The 22,006-nt window shown below is 39.7% G+C and overlaps 1 protein-coding gene across 3 annotated transcripts in view; it reads right to left on the bottom strand.

The window, feature by feature from the left end:
• BEND5 (BEN domain containing 5) overlaps positions 1-22,006 on the bottom strand; it is a 963,465-nt gene that overhangs the window by 438,052 nt on the left and 503,407 nt on the right. For 2 of the 3 annotated variants that reach the window (XM_087732924.1, XM_087732922.1), the window contains exon 7: positions 10,104-10,143. In XM_087732924.1, coding sequence (XP_087589050.1) covers positions 10,104-10,143 — 40 coding nt within the window. The remainder of the gene's footprint in view (positions 1-10,103; positions 10,144-22,006) is intronic. The other variant, XM_087732923.1, reaches the window with a different exon arrangement.

Below are 22,006 nucleotides of genomic sequence, written 5' to 3'. Positions count from 1 at the left end.
TTTGTGGGGAGAATACATTCTCAGGGCAACCTGACAGCTATACGGTTTATATTTATTAGTAGCAGCACTATTACATAGCATCTCTATTTGTGCTAGGTACAACGTACACGGCACCATGGCTCCTGCTTTGAGAGGCATTTGCTGAGATGCCACAAGTGTCCATGCGGCCGGTGTGAAAGCCAACGCTACAGCAGAGGCGACCACCTGTGCCTGGGTGCAGGGGGGCAAAGGGATGGGAACGTCTTGCTTGGCCTTGCTGCTGCCAGTGGTCCAGCACAGAGCCCAGAGCAGCTGCCCCAGGTACTCAAACTAGACCATTTAGGAAATTTTTCTAGTATAGAGAAGACTATTTTAGTGCTTAAATAACAAAATTCAAGCCCATCTGCTGGAACGAGGGGGTTCAGTTCAGGATCACACACTAATGCAGTGCACGAAGTTGATCTCTGTGTCAGGTTTGTCAAAACTTTGACAATTAGCGGTTTGGTCCAAGTAAGAAGCAACTTAAGGGCTCTGGATCAGATCCCAAAGCAAATTTGCAGCAGGTCTGACCAACCAGATGAGGACTCCTTTTGCATCGAGCCATGGGACCTGCACCCTCACTGTCCCTGGGAGGAACAGCAAGCAGGCAGGTTTAGCACAGGAGATGACAGCAGCTCTGAGACTGCCCTGAGTATGGGCAAGAAAAATCAGGGTCTCTACAGATGATTCTTCCTTCCAGTAGTCCCCAGAGGATAAAGACAATGAATGCATCTGTGTAACAGGGCAGGTAATATAATAAAAACACCAAGAATAATATAATCACCTGCTGTCTCCTAGATATTTCAAACACACTTATTTTCATTTTGATTTGTGTGGACCAGCAAGTACAACTTTATGGTTTATGTTGCCCTCCCCAGCCCCTCTGCAGGCCTTACCCCATACTGCCTTGTGTCCCTTCCCCTCCCGTGCCTTGCTCCTCTGCTGGCACTCTCTGTCCTGGCACTCAGAGCATCTACACGGTCCAGTGCAGCATCTTGTACAGATACCACAGAGAGCTGCAACATCAGAAGCAGACCATGGTGTTAAAACAGCATTTCACCTTCCTTTAACATACTTTTTAAGGACACTGCAGTGACACTACTGCCTAACAGTACTCACGTTATCTCATTTAGCAGCATCTCAGATAACTCCCTCCAATACTGCACTGAGCTGTGTGATGAACAAGTCACTTTTCCACCATGGGTCATCCTGCACTTTCAGTCTGAATTCACAAAACCATCACACCTTCCCCATTCAAATCTCTCCTAAAATTTCCTTTGTGCCTTCAAGTCACAAGCTCAAAATAATAATAAAGGCTCTAGGTTATCCTTTCTCATGGGTTTCCCAGTGACCTTCGCTGACTGCTTTAGCAGAAAATGTTCTGCATACCAAAAAAAATGAGCCCACTGGCAATTCTTAGAAACAAATGAGCTAAAGAAAAGTGCTTTGTGTGGTTCCAGCTCTGCTCTTCCTCAGTCCCATCCATTCTAGCTGTATAATCATCACTGGTTTGCCATTTTCTGTTACACCAGAGATTGGAGGAAAGGGGTAGCAAAGAGGCAGAGGAGTCTAGAAAAAGAAAACTACAGTAGTGGGCAGCTTCTCAAAAATAAAATGCAGTTCTATTAAAATAATCTTTTATTTTTTACATTCTTTTTCCATGTTTCCTGCCTGCTGCCCCTTGCATTATCTATTTAAGTCCCCAACTATTCAGGGGCAGCTTGGTTTCACACTGTGTGCATCCAGCGCAATGACATCCTTGTGGACTGGGGTACATGCGTGCTACTAAAATAGAAATGAAGCACAGTTAGCTGTATGTGCCTGGCTAGGTCAGAAAGAAGGTCACAAGCAAAGGTTCAGGTCCCGGTGCAATTCAGCAGCACTGCAATGACAGCACCCTAAAGCCAGTAAAAAAAAAAAAAAAAAAAAAAGTCAGGGCTTTTTTATCTCGGGCATAGCACCCAGATAACATGGCTTGTCGGCATCTGGACCCACGCTGGTGAGTCTGCTGTGAGCTGCACAGCTCTGCTATTTAGGTCTCTGCTAGCTCATGCATTTCTGCACTGTACTCCATTTTGTGGTGTCAATATGATCCTCTGCTGTCTTCTGGATATTTAAGACACTGATTTTTACTTTGTCTTGTTCAGGTCACTCAGCAGAGAATTAAACAAACAAACAAATATATTCCTAAGTGAAGAGACTGTTTCCATACAGATGCCCTTGCAAATTAAAATTTCATTAAAAAGGAAAGCAGCTTTCCATTCTCTCTAAAAAAAAATCTGATACTCAAGAAAGAGTGGGGTTTTTTTGGAGGGGAAAAAAAAGATTATTTTAAGTTTCCCTCAAGCTTACACAAAAAGAGAAGGAGCACAATACACCTGTGCACAGAATTGCTCGTTTTCACTCTTTCTAAATGAGCCAGACGCTCATTCTGCACATTGTGAAGTAAAACAGAAAGCATTATGTGCAAACATTTACAGCATAAAAAGCCCCGTCACCTGGGATACTTGCTGCTTCTGAAAATTCTGATCAAAGATAAAAACCAAGACAACTCCTTGTAATCAATTATGCACAGATAGTCCTCAGTGTATGTGCAATTCATAAAAATAATACTAAAAACATAACATGGATTTACATGCAGAAATGAAATACAGACATGGACAGAACACTAATCTTCTGATTGGTATCTTAAATCGACAATCCCAGTTCTTTAAGCGAGTCTCTGGCTAAATAGTGCTTCCTTGAAAAAATTTCCAGCAGCCCTTTAACCGCTCTTGCTTACACAAGAGGAGCTGCAGAGACACAGCCCAGGACTGTGTGAAGGTTACAGCAGGCTGCAATTGGGGAATCAGCACTACAACAAGCTGGACACAGGTTTTCTTTCTGCATAGGCAGAGATGATTAGCCCCCCATACATCCAAAAAGCACTCATGGTGCAAAGAAAGCCATTACTTGACAACCTGGCTTTTCTTAAAAGAAGGACTGCAATACACGGTGGCAAGCCAGATGCAATGTGTAGCAGGCTCCTTTGCAGAAGTTCCCCTATACGTACACTCCCCAGAGGCAAACTGCAATGATCACCCTCCCGCATTAGCCACTAAATTCAGAAGGGACATTGAAGATGTATTCAGGTTTGAGGCATGTATGAACATGCTATCAGCATCATCCTCACTAATACCAAATTCGCACTTTGAGGTCTTTTCTGTGTCTTTTTCACTCAGCCTTATGACAGTCAAGGAATTCACATTGCAATGTCAATCCTTTCATCAACTTTACACCCTCCAAAACCTGTAAAATATTTGTATTTCCACATGAAGATTTATTCGTGTTTTGTTCTAGCTGACATCCTTTTGTCACAGGTCTTACACATTTTTGCCTAGGTGAGCCCCAAAGAGTATGCAGTGACTTAACGAGCAGATCAATTACTGTTCATAAGAAAAGATACTGTCTCTATAAAGGTTATTTGAAGGTTGATTGCTATCTTATTGCTTATATCCTGCAAATCTATTCAGCCTTATGAATGAATTTGACCTTTTTATACTTACTGGGGAAAAAAAAAACAGAACAGAAGTTAATTTAGAGCTCTATAATACAACACTTTTTCCCACAGAAATGAAAGGGCATTCAAATCGATACCTGCACAATAACACTCTGATGAATGTTTGCACCCAATTTTCTCATTTTGCTAACTTGAGATTGGGCATTTTGAATAGTTCTCAAAGAACATATTCTTTATGTGCTGTGAAGTATGTGGTATTGTGTCCAAACAATGCTAGAGGATAATCATTATAGGAGTATCACTGGGCCTGAAAAGGTCAGTTAGTTAGAAATGTCAGCTTTCAATGCAACTATGCTGGACCTTCCTATGTAAGGATCCAATTAAAGGGACATGCCAAGGTGCATGGAAACATCATGGTGACCCAGAATAATAATAAGGTATTGTGGAAAAGCTTGATATTTTTCTTCAAAAGTAATGGATTAGCCTTTAGAATATCTTCTCTGCGGTCTTATTTTGACTTTGCAAATATCACTTATTCTACATGTATCCAAAAAAAGGTCAGTTTTTTAAATGCAAAGGTGGGGATGAAACAGCATTACTAAAAGTAAATATTTTGCAACTAAATGGAAAAAAAAAATCTCGTTTCATTATGGGATCAGAAAAGTGTCATTTCAAGAGATCTCAAAACTGATATTTGAGATGGATATAGATGGTGTTTGGGGATACAGATGGGGATAGGTCAGGGGACAGACAGACAGATCAGGGTGGACTTATTCTCTTGGGACACGTTGTGAGTGAAGACTGTCTGCACAGGGAAAAGACAGTGGGAACAGCAACACCGTTCAGTGAGTATGTAGCATCTCTGCAGTCATTATTCTGGCAAATGGAGAAGTATAAGTAAGAATTAGAAAGGTACTGATCTGCACGAATAAGTAATTACAAGCAACAATATTACTTCTCCTTATCACAGCAAATGGAAATTCTTATAGCTCTTCAGATACTGTGAAGATGAGGAATTGGATACAGTCAAATTTCCTAATTAGCCTCAGGACAGCTGAAACCAACCTAATGGCACAAAAAAAGAAAAAAGTCCATGTTTTCTCTCTGCTCTCTGTTAGTACTTCATCTTGCTAAAGTTTCCTCAAGTCTAGAACAAACTTCATCCTGTAGTTTTAGGGTTCAGCTAAGACTGACAATACTGGAATTTCACTTTGAACTGAGACTTCAGCATGTATATTTTTTATTGTATGGTAAAGAAATTCTTGTACTATGGGTTTAAACAAACCATTTGGGGTCTGTTGCCTTGCTGAGCAATGAGGTACTGTCCCCCCCAGTTATTTTACATTATTGTGGGCAAATGGGTGGATTAACATCCAGTGTCTTAGTGATATGAGAAATAGTTTCACTCCTATCCATCACTGAGCATTAAAAGACTCAATTATTACTGGAAAGGTAAGTAATTTCTTTTCTCCACCACCTTTCCAAATAAAATAGCATGTGAAGCTTCACTGACAAACATGAACAGTAATTATGTTAGGCTGTTTAAAAACTCAGACGCTATCCCTTGACACATACTTAGACCAAAATCAATGTACTATTAATTAATAAGGACTAGCAAAAATAGTACCCAAGTTTTAACAGCAAACAACTTTCTGTCACATTTTATTACTCTGTATCATTTTTACTAATGCCTGTCTTATAGCTTCATGACTTTGAGTTCATATTATTTTCATGCTTCAATTAGAAAGAAGTAGATAGCCAGACTATCCAGGAAGGTAATGGAAAAGTCTTGTAGGTGGGCTTAGTGGTGGAATTTATAGTTAAATGAAACTTTCAAATATACTATAAAACTTCTCCTTCCTTTACACAGATTTACTTGAGATCTCATAAGCAGTAATATGTAGAAATGCAAAACTTAATCAGCTAAAAAATACAGCAAGTCCCACATATCACTTTATGCAATGCCAGGAGAGTAGAAATATATTTTCCTAACCAGAGGAAATTAACTAGGCAACAGTCCTATATCTATAATTTAAAGCAGTAAAATATGTATGGCAGAAACTAAAGCCACCTTAAAAGAATTCAGTGTAGCAGTGTATCACAAATTAATGAAACGGAGACATTTTTAGAGCATGCAGCACTGACGATATTAAAGGAGGGAGAATATTTCACCACATACATCAGTCTGATAAATACTTTTAAAATCAAGCTTTTTTCCCTGTTTAAAAGTGTAAGAGCTTAAATATTAGGGGGAAGCACACACAAGTTCATTAACATTTCTGATCAAATCTCAATGCCGCTCCACAGAGATTAGGGATATCTTACTCCATCCCTGCATGTAAACCTCGAACGTGGTGAGAGGAAAATCTCAGTAAATCAAAAGGCAGGAATTATGGAGTCAGCTCTTACTTTATTTTAAGCTCTTACTTTTTTTTACTCTTACCTAAAACAGAGCTGAAAGAAACTTAAAATACTTTATATTCCATGCTGTAGCCAAGCTGGGCACTATGGAATATTCAACTACCCCAGGTTTTTTAAATGCAATCAATTTACTGCTGCCAAATGTAGTAGGTTTATATACATCTGGGAAACATGCACCTACGGTGCTGATGAATTTCTCCTGACATTGGACTGATTTCAAGAGAATGTTATTTTAAATTGGCAGTAGAGAGACTGGTAGAGAAGGATAAAGCCCTGAGGACGGCTGAATCAAAAAGAATTTCAAAAGAATTTTCCTGATGGTTCTTAGATAATATCACGTTAGCTATTTTCAAAGCCAATAGTTTCCAACACACTTCCATTTATGGTATCAATAATTAAAAAATCCTTCAGTGGGAGATGAACTTACCTTACTGAGAAGAGAAATTGGAAAGCTGTATTATTATCGTAAACACAGGAGATGCAAAAAGCTTTGTCTCCATGGAAAAACTATGGAAACAGGGATATCTTATTTGCAACTATTGAGTGGTTACCACAAAATGTGATGTGATTGTATGGTGCATGTTCAAAGCGTTATTAGAACATGATCACGTAGAAATTAAGGGCAGATCCTCAGGTCCTTTGTGCAGCAAGGCCAAGTTAAACCACCTGAAGATTTGGTTCTAAAACCCAAAGTCAACTAGAAGAAGTGTTAAGGAAATGTTTTGGATCAAATTCAGAGGTAAAACTAAGTTTAAAGAAAATTTAAATTACCAAAACTTAAGCCTCATTATGTCCCACTCCCTGCCAGCACGTCCCTGCCAGCTACTGATGAATTTTTAACATCTTTCCCCCACCCCACTGCGCACATCAGCTCTGACTCTGGCACCCTGAACCATACAGCGTGTTACAGTCTAATTGTAACTCACATGTCAAGGGGCACGAAGAAAGGAGTGTGGCGAGAGCACTGATAAATTTAACTTAACATTCCTCCAGCTACTCAGCAGTAAGGCAGAGCAGTGAACTCCCCTCCACATTTTACATGGGTGTCAGTTACTTCAAAGGAATATATTTGAGCATGAGGAAGTCTGGCTCGCTCCCAGCTTATGCATCATTTGTGTCTGGCTGTTTCTGGAGACCCACAGCAAAGCAAAGTCTTCCTCCAGTTTGGGGCATATCACAGAGCTTTCCGTAGCTGTTTTCTTAGGGACGCTGGCACAGGTCGGCTCTGTATGTTGCATACAAAATCTGTAGCTGGAGCTGCAGCTCTCACCCTCTGCATTTCTTCCTTTTCCTTTTTTTCCCATTTTTTTCCAGAGTGCCCTCAGTCCAGGTTACAGATTAATGATCTATACCTGTTCAGTTTAACATGCAAATGCTAATGTTAATGTTAATGATTCCTGCAGAATCGTGCAACAACCATGGCCAGGGGAGACAGCGCAACTGCCATGAGGTAACATAAGGTCTCTGTGATCCCACAAACTGTCTTTTGAATGTTTAGGCACTTGTGTCTCAACAGACCTTTATTGACATTAATGGCATTATTTTACCTTGCAATTAATCTCATTAATTGGCTGATCAAGTTTTGGAAATTTTTTTAGTGGCACATGGAGAAGAGCTGTTGTAATACTTGCAAGGGATCACCAAGCAATTCTTGATTAAATGTACGAAAACTGGTTCGAGAATTTCACACACACACAAAAGAAAGATGATATTCTTCATGACAGAAGTGCAAATCACAGAGGTCACCTTTGGTTTTGAAGTCCTTTGTCTGTTCTTAAAATTAAGCAATAAGGCTTTGGTGGCTCCTACTGCTTGTGAGACATGGAGGACTTTCATACTTCAATTCAAACTTCATTCAATAAGGCTGAGTGACCCCCACCACAAACGAAGGCTGCCTGCCTGCGGCAAGGTGGAGAACAGGAACAACTCCCAAAGGATTAACAGCTGCAAATAAATAGCCCATTCCCTAACTTTAATCAGTAAATTAAGGGATGGCAGTGATTATGGCTGATCTCAGCCATCATAAACGATATCACGACTTTGTAAAAGCAGACTGTTGATGTCAGATCTTAGAGCTTGGATTGAAAGAATGAAATATTTAAAAGTTGCAGTCTCCAAAGATAGATAAAAGCCTCAAGACTGTGATTTATTTTATTTTATTTTATTTTATTTTATTTTATTTTATTTTATTTTATTTTATTTTATTTGTAAGGCCCAGACTGGACCCTTTAATCCACAGGTTGACGTTTTCCAATCCTACTATGAATTAAGTGCCTAACTCTTTCAGCCTCTTTGAAAAATCTCAGCTTTAGGCTCTTAAGTAAGTTCGGCCTGATCCAGCATCAGGCTTCTTTTGAAAATGCCTTTACTGAAAGCAAAACTGCAGGCACTCAATTATATAATCATGGCACAAATACTACTTTTTTTCCTATGTAGCCAATTATTGTAGATTTCTGGCTAAATATCAAAGGGTAAAACTTGCACTTCAGAAAAAAAATACATGTTATGGAAAGCTTTTTCCCCCCTTTTAGTGCAGTATGTCTAACTACACATTGAAAGTTGGTTTAGTATTTAGCTATTTTGATCCTTCCACCTAATTGCTTTTTGATTTAGTAGATTGCTGTATTAAACTGAGAGATCTGAAGTGATAGCTACTTGCTGTGATCACATCTATGCACAAACTCAACTTAGTCAACCCTTTCATTGTTCCAGTGAATACTGTATCTGAAATTATGAGGAAGGTATTATGAATTTGTTTTACGGAAAAGTATCATATTAAGCTATTCTGGTCCCCAGCCCTCCTTTTCTCCTATTAAAAGAAAAGTCTGTGGACTTTGGTGCCCTTATCCAAGATCTGAGTGTTTATTATGATTAAGACCTTCAGAGATATTTTTCTTTTTCTTCTAGAAATAGGGAATGCTGAAGATACGAAAAATGAAAAATGTGCTATGTTTGTCCTTGAAGTTACAGACAGAATAGTGACAATGGCTGTATCACACTGTATTGTTGCTTTTATCAGCAAGTGCCCTGAGCATACATTAACATAATTGCAAACTGCATGAAAAGTGAACATGCAAAAATGTGATGCAATTGCCAATAGCCTCAAACATCTGTCCCAACAAAGTGTTCCTCCTCCTTATTTTAATTCTTATTATTTTAACAAGGTTAGTGAAGGAGAAACCATGTCACAGATGATATCTACATTTAGAGTGTCAGAACAATTATTGATGCAAAATTGTTATCCAAGCAAATGTGTGTCAGATTTTGTTCACTTCCCATAACACCTGTTCATTTTGCTAACACATTATTCCCAGTTAAAGCCAGAACTCATTAGTCCCAGTTAAAGCCAAACTGAAAGCTTAATACGTACATACATCTGAAAAATTGAAAAAGTTAAACAAAAAGGTAGCACCATTCAAGCATGGTGTACATCTACAGCTGGTGGGCAGCAAACTTCTTTAGCAGCTAATGGAAAGAAACTGAGCCAGAAAAAAATAGCAATAAATTAAAAGCCACCCAGCCTTAAGAGCTGAGATCAAAGAGAAGCACTATTCAAACGACCTGCATTTCAATCACAGTGCTGAGACCCTTGAAACTCACTATGCCAAAAAGCCCAACACTTTCCCAGTATAACACATTTTGGTTTATCTCCTCAATAGGAAAATGGCAAAAGCCATTATGAAGCAGATCGTTTAGAGCATTTTAATTTTCCCTAAATATTTTCTGACCCACTTTGGGCTTCTCCAGACCTATGCCTGGACTTCCTGATTCCCACCACGTGCACAGAGGGCCACCATCTCCTTACTCCCCAAACTGCTCACATTTGCCACCAAGGAAAGTCAAACTTGCATTTTGGTGATACTTGAACACACATTGTGAATTCGAGGGCATTTGCCCTGCAGACATACCGCTAACTATAACCCCAGGAGGCTTAAAGAAATATCAGCACTCAAATTCATAGAGTAAAGGTCTGAAGAGGCAGCTCTGTGAATGGATAACTGCCCGGGGCTTTGCCAAGCACAATATAGCTGTCACTTGTTATTACGTGAAAGATTTTCTGGGGAACAGTGTTTTTCATTTTGCATGTCAGAGAGGGGGGAAAAAGACATTTAGACAACCATCTCTTTAAGAAAAAGAAGAGAGCCATGCGGCAGAGCTCACTTACCAGGGCTGGTTATTGTCAGGAGGTCAAGCTGCCGTTTCTGCTGAAAAACAAATTATAAAAGGAATTGTTAAAAGGGGACTAATTTTAGTGGGTCAGCTTAGACCTGCAAAGTAAGTGTTCTGACATTTATAGCAGAATTAATTACAAGTTACATGGCTCACAGCAACTCTTTTGGATGGGATCCACATGTACTTTATGAGCAGGAAAAAAAACCCCTCGCTCAGTCCTTTTAATGTGTTTTTATTTGCACTTATAAAGTGTTACTATTTCTTTTTTGGAATATATACTTGAAATGGATAGCTAGAAGCACAGATGGACCGATATATTTATAAAAGTGATTTCTGATTCCACAGGGAAGACGACAAGGAACCAAGACAAGAAACTCTAAGTTCTTTATTCATATCAATCACTGACTCATAGCCTGCATGTGATCAAACACAATTATATTGCCTTGGGGTGAACCTTTCAAAGACATGTAAGAGGATCTAGACAAACTCAAGACTGATAAAAGGAAAGCTGCTTTTCATGGTGAGCGCAGTCAGCCCATGGATCTCATTGCACCAGATATCCCTCACCCCAAAAGCTTGCCAGACTTGATCATCACTGGATATCTGTACAGACAGCAAAACACAGGGAGTTATTATGGCAAATAATCAAGTTTAAACAGAAGAGTGGTTTCTGGAAGGGCTGCAGACCTTCACAGGGCAAACCAACCAGTACTATGAGAAGGTTAGGAATTTTTTTTTTGCCTAGAACAAGCTATCCCACCAATGCCTTGGTGATGGTGGAGTGCATCTGAGGTTCCCTTTCCCCTGTAACATGTAGCCAAAGCTGTTGCCTACTCCATATTCGCAGCCTTAGGTGATCTCCCCACCATTGCCTCTCTGTGGCCTGCCACTGAAATCCAAGTGCTCCTTGACCATTATCATCCTTTTCCACCTTTCTGTGGGCTGAGAGCTTTCCATCACCAGCAGGGCTTTCCCCATCTCACAGACAGACTGTTACTGCCTCTTCTTCATAGCACTTTCTTCTTCCTAACTTTGCTCAACATTAGTGTGTCTAGCTGGCATTGAAGATTATACTGTCCAGTTTAATTTCTCTCTCCTAATCTGCTCAATAATGTCTGTGTTACTTTCATTTATTGTCAGCCCTATTGATCTTTTTCTAATCTAATTCTCATCACAGCATTCACTGTATTCCCTGGGTGACAGCTGAAAGTCCTTGAGGAGGAAACATTGACTTGGTATTCCCTACTGTGAACGCTCTTCCTTGGAAATTATGACTGATGAAACTCCTTTCCAAACCCATCATTTCTCTATAAGTAAAGCTTCAGTGGCTAAAGTGTACGGACACAGTTGATCATGCACTGAATGTGCTCAAGCTATATGTCCAACAGTGAATGAGGCCTGCTGGGAAGCTGAGTGGGGTGTCAGGCTGAAAAAACACATTTTCTGAAACCTTCCTGGCCTTCAGTACCTTAACTCATGTACAACACAAATCATATTTGTGAGAAAATCCATTCCTGTCTGCTTTCATAGGTACTCCTTGTTCTTTTAACTCTGACAAGTCATTCTATGACCTTAGTGGTGTGCTTGATCACATTTGCTTTATTATCAAATACTAAAGCCAGCCTATGCCAAGCCTTTTTCCAGGTGTGCCAGGGTAATTGTTAAAGGGAGCAGAAGACCCTGCTGCTGTCTTCTGTCACCTCCACAAGAGTCATTGAGAAATGCTGTCCCTACTCAGCTGGGGTCTGCTCACCCCATCCTCCTTTCCCAGGGAGCAATAAGGCAAAGTAAGCAATAGTGTAAGCAAAGGACCCACCTCCCCAGTGCGAGCCATGAGACAAAACATCTCCTAATGAGCTGAATTTTATATAGATCCTGTGCCTTAATCCTGATTCATATATAGAAAACTATGAAATGTCAGGGCATAGCACCCACTGGGCCAAAAGCTTTGCTTACATTTCTCAGCACACCTGGAACTCCAAATGCTGTATATCTAATGAACAGCTAGAGCAGAAAATATATATCCAAAGCCCATACTCTGTGAAAGCTTCTCTACTGGGAAAAAAGGTGGAATATAAATATCCTGCATGAAAGAAGGTTATGAAATGTAGAGATTTGGAATAGAGAGAAAGGCATGTAGCCCAACTGGCCCCCAGTCCTAACTTGATTCTATTAACTAGGGTAAATATAAACGTTAAATAAAAAACTAAATAGCTTAACTTGATACTGCAGGAAAACAAAAGCATATAGAATAGGCTAAACAAAATAGGAAATAAAATGAAATCATTACAAGTCAAATGTTCAGTTTGTAACTTTTTTCCTGATTGGACATTGCCTTCAAGCTGGCCTTGGAAAAAAAAACAAATTAACTCCAGATCCAGGAAATCTTTGTGGATGTGCTCAACTTTAAGCACAAGTTATTTCTCTGACTTCAAGTGGAGCAGCACTGATCTTTTGCAACTAACACCTAACTGCTGCAAGGGATTTGAAATGCCACCAGGTTTTTGGCACTGGCTCCTCCCAAACGCTCCAGGCTGGAGCACGGTGGTTACTGCCTGACCAGTGCACTGAGAGAGAAAAAATCTCTCTGCTCTGACCTTCAGCAGACCTTGAAGAGTTTTCTCTAATTTAGCTCGGCAAGGGAAGTTTGTGCACACTCACCCAAGCCCTGGAGAGGAGGAAACAGCAAAGTGCATTCCAGAATCATGCATTTAAACATGCAAAAATGCACTAATTATGGATCCAATCACTTTCCGGAAATTCAAGCCTACTCTCAGATCTCAGGGGCTAGCTCTCCGCTGTTTCCAGGGCTCAGCTGGATGCAAGCAGTCTAGTAACTAGATGAATTTTTTTAAAAAACATACAGACACACTTATAAGTAGCTATAAAAGCAGCAGGATTTGAATTTAAAGAGAGAGACATTACAAGTGTCACAAAGATTAATAAAATAATTGCATCAGAAGTATCATGGCTGTGGGGCTTTATATATCCGCTTCTCCCTTCAGTGCTGAAAGATGCAAATTGCAGCTGTTGCCCCCCTCCAGCATGATCACCCTCTCCCTGTTTTGACAGATTTCTTGAAAGACTCATCTCACAAGATGTCTGGCTTTTTTTGTTCTGCCTTTAGTAATTTTCCACTTCTCGAACACCTGCCCTTGCAGAGATGCTTGGGACTATCTCAGTCTTCAGGCAACCTACTATCCCAAGAATTACTTACAACCTGAGCACTGAAATGTAATGACTATTGTCCCTGGTCGGGCGAGAGGTGACAGTTTCCCATATCGCTAGGGCTGGATTTCACCTACATTGACAAAAAGGCATTCCATGAGAAACACTCAAAATTACTTCCACAGCATCAGCCATAATTCATAAGAGGCAAACAGAAAGATTCCCTGTACCACCGCAGTATCTCTTGCTATAATCCTGTCCTACCCTTAAGGGGCAGCATCCTCATTTTCACTTTGCTGGCTATTTGAAAGCCCAAGGGCAGGAAGAGGCCATTGGTGATTCATACTGGCTTCTCACCTCCTGCAGTTTTCTATCGTTGGTACTACCCAGAGGCACGGTCCCTACAGTGCATTCGGGCTCTGCAGCAAACCTGCAGCAGATCGTGTTCACTTCCACAAAATTAACACAATCTTTAATTAATGCAATAAGCACTGACGAGTAATAAATCATATTAAAATACAAGGAAGGCAAATTTTTAATAAATTAAACATTGATTCACTCAATAAATATTAATCTACTAAGCATCAAGAATTCATTACATTTTAGAAAACCAGTTGAAAAACCTCATTGGTGAGCTGGTCTGAAGTGTGCAGAATGGTCCCTGTTCACCCATAATATACACTTATTTTTAACTAATTCCTTAATTTATCAAGTTAAACAACTTGCCTGAAAGTGAATCTGGATTATTATTCCACTGCAATACGCAATTTTCCCAACACAGATTCTAACTCACCCCTCGGATAGTTTCCTAAATTTTTCTTAGTAACTCCCTTCTGAGTACCTCCTTTCTCTTTCTTGATGTTGGTGGTCTTTAAAATATTTGCTGACTGGTGTCATTTAATTTTCACCTCAATTAGCTCAGCGAGAGTTGCAAGACTAGAAAAAAAATTGTAGGGGGGTGTAAATTAACTCATTCATTTAAGTTTAGCTTATCTACAAGATGTTCTTTCACACTTTGCTCTCTGCAGAGTTCCTCCAACCTTTTATATGGATGTGGGATTTGGTGCACTTGCTTTGACTCTTATCTACAGATTAGCAAAAGAGAAGGAAAAAAAGCCAGATGCAAAGATGCCCCATGAGACTGATATGGAGCTGTTTCTGTAGCAACCGACAATTTTCTTCTCATGTAAGAATGAGCCTAGTCATATCTAATTCTGAATGTATCTGGGCCTCACTTGCCAGCCAAAGCTGTGTCAAGTATAAAGTCAATATAGTCAGAAAGAGTGATAAAAAAAAGCAATTATAAAGTCATCTTCCTACTCCTACACTCCTCCTCCAGCCAGGATCTGAAAGATATCCTTACCCCTGCCTTCTGTCCCAGCACATCATCTCCAAGCCCGCAACATCCAGCAGAGCTGGTCAGCAGAGACGGCAGCCAGCCACCCATATATCACACACATGAGGCTGATGTGCCGGAGCTCCTTTAGCAGTCCTGTGCACCTGCATCCCAGGAGACAGTGTGCTCTGGCAGGGGTTTCTCTAGACCATAAGGGCATCTATACCTGCCTTGCTCTGAATCTCCATGTGAAACTCCTAATCCCAGAGCTGAGATCAACTTCAGCTTTAGAAAGTTCTTGTTGAGTTTGTGCCATTTCACTGCCTTCACTCTGCGTGCAGTATTTTCTGCAGCTATGAACCCAAAGGCAGGCTGCCCATCTCACTAACATCTCTTGCCATAGTTCATCCAAACGAAGCTAGAATTGACTCTCTGGGACTACAGCAGGACTTTGTCTTCCTAAATGTATTTTACCCAGCCTGGTCTCTGCTATTGATCTCTCCCATCTAATTTTAATGTGGTTTGAACAGTTGTCTCTCCCTACCGTCTTCAATCTACTATGCAATTCAGAGGGTTTGAAATTGAAATCAAGTGCATGATTTTTTTTTTTCCTGGAAGCTTTGCCACAAGTTGTTACTAATTGTGCCTTTTCCTTTTAACTTCTAAATTAGTGATTCTCTTGTATAAACTAGCTGTGTTGACATAAGAGTAATTGAAACCAATGCATCTTCTCACAAAATAAAGCTGAGTATGTACTGAAGGGTGAATTTCACATTTCTGTGGCCTTTATTATTGCCACATTCTGTAATGTCAATGCTTTTGAAAGCTATTCTCTATATTATGAAAGAACCCAAAAGTTCAGAAAAAGATCAAAGAGATCCCAAGTATGCAACTTGTCATGGTGTGGATGGCACAACACGGCTGCCCACAAGCACCACCATAGGCATCCTTGGTTTTGCACTGGTGGGATTTACAGTCGAAGGGAGGGAGGAGGGAGAAGGTGCAGAGAGGAAGAGGTTAAAGGCTGTGTCCCATCCTTTCACATTGCTACCTGGCAGGTGACAAGCTGTGCACCTCGGTGTGTTCTGCTCCTATGCAAAAGATGCTTCTGTGGTAGAGGAGTGTAAGCCTTCTTTTAGTTGTTTGCTGTTGGACAGTTTAAGAAGTATTCAGGGCTAATCAACACCTGGAAAACTTTCTAATGAAGGCTTAGATAAAGGAAGGTGTTAGAAAAAAGTAAATATAACTCAGTGAGCATTTCACATCTGTCTAGTTTCTCAAATGCGAGTTTTGCTACTTGTACCCCCTTCTCTTCAGAGTGCAAGACTTATCGCCAAAGAGAAACTCTCGATTTAAGTAATGACCCCAATAAACTACTACTTCAAATCCTGTTAAAATGGATAATTTGATGATTTAAAGCTTTCTTTTTTTTTTTTCAAATTACATTATACCAAGCAATAATCTTCTCTTTCCATCCTGAAATCACAGGCTTTTGTTCATATAATGAAGCAAGATCTCACATTTTGTACTTCCTTTATGATTAGCTTCTAAAGTTTTCTGGTATAATGATAAAATGAGCCAGTCAGCTTGTTGACACCTGACTGGGATTTTAGTAAATTGCATCTGCTGTAGCCTACTCTGTGGAATCAATTATTGATAATATAGGTGTGGGAGAACATTTATAAAGTGGTTTGGGATATGTTATCGCTCACGCTAAGAGCTGTAATGAGCATTTTAAACCATTTTAACAGTGACCTCTACAGACATTTAATCGTTGCAATATTTGGTAAATCAATTCTGGTTTAGAATCGAAACCAAGTCCAAATGGTGAAAGGCAGCACCAAACCGTTAAGCTACTTTACTCATCCTTCCAGTTCTTCTACTTAATATCTGACACCTGCATATTTCTTTCCCAAAACCTAAGTGCCAAGGATACATGGTACTTTCTTATTTTTCAGAAACACTGCCTAACAAGTAGCTAAGACCTCTCCTTCTCCCCCCTTCACCTATTTATCTCAGGAACACAAAACTCATGCATAATGTTCTTACAGTCCCGTTGTGCTCAAAAGCTATTTAGAAAGAAGATTAATACAACAAAGGTTAAGGAAAGATTGAAAAGCCATGCAAAGTATCTTTGGGCATACATACAAACACTCTGTAGTACCTATGGCAGTAGTAGTACATCACAGCCCCAAAGCCTTGGTGAGCAGATTACTACCAAAAGCAGCAGACCACTGTCCAAAGGAACAGCCGTGGGAGGCTGAGCAACCTGAGCACCTGCACAGCAGAGGCCATTTGAAATGTTCACACTCAGTTTTATTGGTCACACAAATTCACAGTCTGTTCCACATATTCTTGAGTGACGTCTACTGGTGCTTTTTCTATAGGTTGCCATATTTATACAGAGAGCACTCATAAAGATAGTATCCAGATTCTTACTGAACCACTAGGAACCAAAAAAAGCACATCAGTTCACTATAAATATTTACAATCACAACAAAAAGTCATTGAAACAACTATATTATCTCTGGAAGGAAGGAGGAATGAACTGCTTTGGAATTAACTGATCCTTAATTTTGCCAATGAGAGTTACGATGACAGAAAGCCTCTTAAGTTTTCCATCCTTCTGCATCTGTAAAATAACAAGCATCCTTATGCACCTCAGTGAAGCAACATAAAGGTAGATTCATAGCAACTGTATGGTTTGATGATATATGCATACACAGTGCGTCTTCTCAGACGTGCATGTGAAAGGACATCCTTGCTTAGTTAGTAACAGTCTCTTTTTAACCCAAGTCAAAATATGGCAAGCAAATCCAATCACTCTATTGAACCCAACTGGCAAACTTGACTCAGAGCTCCCGATTTCATAGGCTTCTATTCTCATTAATTCAAGCCTGAAATGCTGAGACAAATTAATGTACAGATAGCCAGTGCTCTAGTCAGTCTGCAGCCTGTGTAGAGTATGTGAGTATATGGAGTACATGCACAAACACTAGCATTTCTGCCCCCATAAAGACTGGGGAAAAAGAATGGATGATATAGCCAATACTTTGTCAAACTTTGTTCTGCTTTTCTCCAAAAGCTTTGGGCCCTCAAGAAATGAAGGAAGAGAATAAGGTCCATTTCTCCATTATCTGACCCCACATTCAGGTTGGAATCAAGCCTCTTTGTAGTTCCACTAAGAAGAAGGTGGCTGTGGCTATGTGCATGTTTTAAATGAAGCATATATACTTACACAGCAAGGGTTCGGGATCTACTCATTCCACAATTTAACTCAGCATTTTAAAAGGTTTGTTTTGGTAACAAATCGCCATGCAGGTTTTTCATAGTTTGGTGTATTATTATGTAAATTGCAGAGCTGTGGTTAGAATCCTGTGCTTGTGACATCAATTACTTAATGCCCATAGAGATTACTGTAATGCCACAAACAGTGGATTATGTCTTGAAGTACACAGTAAGCAGCAGGAGCTAATAAAAGCTTCTCTTTGAATTTTATTTATTTTGAAAAAAAGAGCAAACAAGGGCAGGAAAACCTATAGAGACCACACACGGTGCCATTAACAACCAAAATCTATACATGATGCAGATCGCTTTAGGCATTGCACAGCCATTCTTTAGTTGTGAATTCCTGTCTTGCATTAAGTCGTACGAAGGAAAGGAGCAGCATTAGTAAAAGCAATTTTGAACTTTAAAGTCCACCATTTGGGGGGGGGGGGGGTGGGGTGGGGGGTGGTGGGTAAGCAACAGTGTTCAGTGAATGTTTAATTAGAAACAAAGCATATCTACCTATACCAGTAATGGGATATCGACTAACTAGCCATTGTTTATGGGCTGTTTTAGATAACAGACAAGACAGATTAACCCCCAACATATGCAATTTTAAAACCAAACATGCAGTTGTAAGAGCCTGTGATCACACCATAAGGGAAGCACAAATCCAGAGGTTTACGTCCATGCTCTGCCCCATCTGGACCTTGAGATTGAACTTCAGCTGCTTACATCCAGCTATGAGTGCTCTGACCAGCAGATCATTTCTCCCAAACCTCCTTTTGCTGTGTATAACTAACTAAATATTTATTGAAACTGGGACTTATGTTCCAATATCCGCATCCTACCTGAGTAGTTTAGCTACCAGCTAAACCAGTAGCAGTTGTCCTGCTCTCTCCATGTTGACTAACACTAACTAAATTTAACGAACTGTCATCATGCCAGAATAGCCAGCACACTGGTGGTGGGAAGGCTGACTTGGGTTCAAAGAAAATGCTGTTTTGAAAAAAAATGTAATTCTATGAAAAGAGAAATAAAAACACCTAGAACTCTGAGGGAGTTACTGGGAAGTTTTCTGAAACACAAGAAATTTTCACTAGAAGAGTCCTTCTTTGTAAAAAGTTAAATACCTTCTTGTTTGGGGACCAGCATGTGTTTGCACTTGGTTTGGCTCCTGCTCCATATTAGAATTCTGCTCAGGGCAGCACTTAACTGGAAAACAAAGCTCTGAATTACAGCACTGACACGATCCACTTCCTAATACACCTGAGCCCAGTCAAAAGAAACACATCTTTGATAAACTTTTAAGAAACAAGGCTCCTGTGGTTTCACACCATAAGGATAGCAATACAAATGGAAGGAAGAAAAAGATATATAAAAGATGCAACACGAGTAAATTCCTTCTGAATATAAATTTTCCCCAAAATTATTGCATTTTCTTGCATAAAACTTATGAATTATGTGCTGAAAAGTCCCTGTGATTCAGCAACAGAGTAAAAATAAACATGAGAGAACACAACTTCTCTAGTTGCCATTTTCTTTGACTCCCTAGAGCCTAAATCCCTCCCCCTCCAAGAGCTCCCTGCCTTTATTTCTGATTTTGTGGGAATTATTTGGTTGTGTTTATCTCAGGTGTTATTTTCTCTTAAGGTGATGGAGTTTGCCTGAGATGCAGGCAAGCTGTGTGAGAACACAGCACAGCAATTTCCAGATCATAGTTCCAGTGGTTGAAGGTATTCTGCAAACACTCAAAATATACTCCCTTTCCACTCAAAGATGGTAATATCTAAAGGCAACCGAGTGACTCGTATACAGTGGTAATGCATGCCATTTTATTTAGAAGAAAGCCTCGATAATAGGTTGTATTTCTGGTATCTCACATTCAAACATCTCAGAAACTTAAACATTCAACAGAGCATATTTCAGCTCTACAAGCAAACTAAACTTTTTGCCTGTAAGCCCACCTGGGCTTTCTGTATAGCACAAAGTAGAGTAAATGTTGGGAGAACTTTATGACTGCAAAGCGGTATGCATGAGATCTACAGGCTATAGCATCTCCAAAATCCTGCTGTAGTGATTTCCACTTGCGCCATCACCATTCAGGTTCAAAGCTACCAGTCTCACACCTACAGCTCCATGCATCCAAGCATTCAAAAGGAAAAGACAGAGCTTATTCTGTTTTGAAAGTTAGTTTTGCACTTACCGTTACTATGATTGTATATATGTACACACAAAAATATATTGCATGTATGTATATACAATCACAGACACATATAAATATTCATGTATGTATATGCAGGTGTGTACATATCGAGGTGTGCCTATTGACTTCTGCAATGTACGGAGAGGAGTAAATGTTTATAAAACTGTATACACACACCACACTTACAGACAAGGAATTGATATAGGCTACGTATTGTAGATACAGAAGAAAAATCTAGGAAATACTCCAAATTATCACACCTATCCAAGACCAAGCTAGCATTTTGTCACCAACAGAAACATGGCAGCACACACATTTCCTAGTTAAAGCAGCATCTCTTTAAGGAGCCAAAGGAAATCAGTGTAAGGGGAGTCAATGGGACTGATTTCCAATGCACCAGACTGGACGATTTTATTTTTTAATCTTCGGCTCTAAATTCACTGGCCCTGCACTCCTGTCACATTCACTTTTCCTCTCTCTTTCCCTATTTCCTCATTTGCTCCATCCAGCGGAAGTGCTGTAGCCCAGTTTCATGTGCATTTTCAAACTGCTAATATTATAGGAATGTAAACCAATAAGACAGGAAACATCTGATTCCAAAGACTTGCACAAAAGCTGGACAAAATCAGAATTTTATCTTTTGCAGCAAGGAGGCAGCTAACTCCACCCCTCCAAGTTCTGCTCTGTCTGTCGAGGCACCATTACAGCCAAAAACTTTTCTGCAATAAGGACAGCTAGGAGAGAAGGGGGAAATAACTGTGCGTTTTCACATTTAATTTAGGAGGATTACTTTATCTGAAAAGCTTTCCCCCTCCATACTGTACAAAGTTCCTTGTTTATTGTGCATAAGTCAAGACAATGTGATCAAAATAATAGTGAAAAGTTAAATTAGCATCTAGTATGTATGGACAAATATATAAATTCATATGTCCGACTATTGTGGTCTCATCTAATTTCAAGCTTTTCATCTAATTTCAGTTTGAGTCTGTTTCCTTTCACAATCCATGGTAGTGAGTTAGTTTTTCTATTGCTCAAAAAAATCGATTCTTTTTCCAAACCAGACCCCTGCTTGTCATATTCACTTAACAAATGATTCAGAGCATCCCAATCTTCATTCTTCTAAAAACTGCATATTTAATTACAGCCCATGAAAGCACTGTCTGGAGAAGTCAAATGGCAGCAATGAGCATGAGCTGTCCTGGAGGTAAAAAAAACAGTCTTACTTTCCAGATTGACCCAATACCTTCTCATTCATTTCTGAAGCTTTTTTTTTTTTGTAGTTTTCTATGGTACATGCCAAAATCATTACTAAATCCCTATATCTGAATATCTTGAGCCACAGAACTTGGAACAAGGTCCACTCAGGCTGCAACCCATATCAAGACTCCCAAAGACTAACATGGCAGTGTTGGGTCTCCTTACAGCCACTACCAGGGTCACTCTGCCTTTGTACACTATCTAGCGCAATTAACGTTTAATCTATGGGTGGTGTCTCTAGAATTGTTAATATAAACAGTAAAATGAAGGCTACTGGAACCAAGGTGGCATTTAGATCTATACATCCAAATTTGAACATTTTTATCTCACTTTTGAAATTTGGCATTTTAGCCCAAACCCTTCACCCAGGCGCTTTAAACTGTGAAAACCATTCCAGAAGCATTTTTATTCACAACTGTTGAAGAGAGCTATATATGTCATATATAATATGACATGTTATATTAAAGGAGAAAAAAAAGTTTGGTTCATCAAAATCACTGAGCTGAGTTAGTTTGCTTGAGAGCAGCCTTGAATGGAGATCTGCGTAAGAAAATGAGGCCACCCAGATATTACTATTTTGTTCCTCTCTTCAGTCCATGTCAGGTTATTCTGACTAATAAAATAGGGAATAACATTTGTCCGGTACACTGAACAGAGATAA

Source organism: Nipponia nippon, unplaced genomic scaffold (assembly GCF_047370975.1).
Source record: "Nipponia nippon isolate SJK-2023a ecotype South Korea unplaced genomic scaffold, ASM4737097v1 scaffold_5, whole genome shotgun sequence".
Classification (NCBI taxonomy): Eukaryota; Metazoa; Chordata; class Aves; order Pelecaniformes; family Threskiornithidae; genus Nipponia; species Nipponia nippon.
The sequence above is the reverse complement of the archived record's forward strand: the minus strand, read 5'-3'. Positions and strand labels throughout refer to the sequence as shown.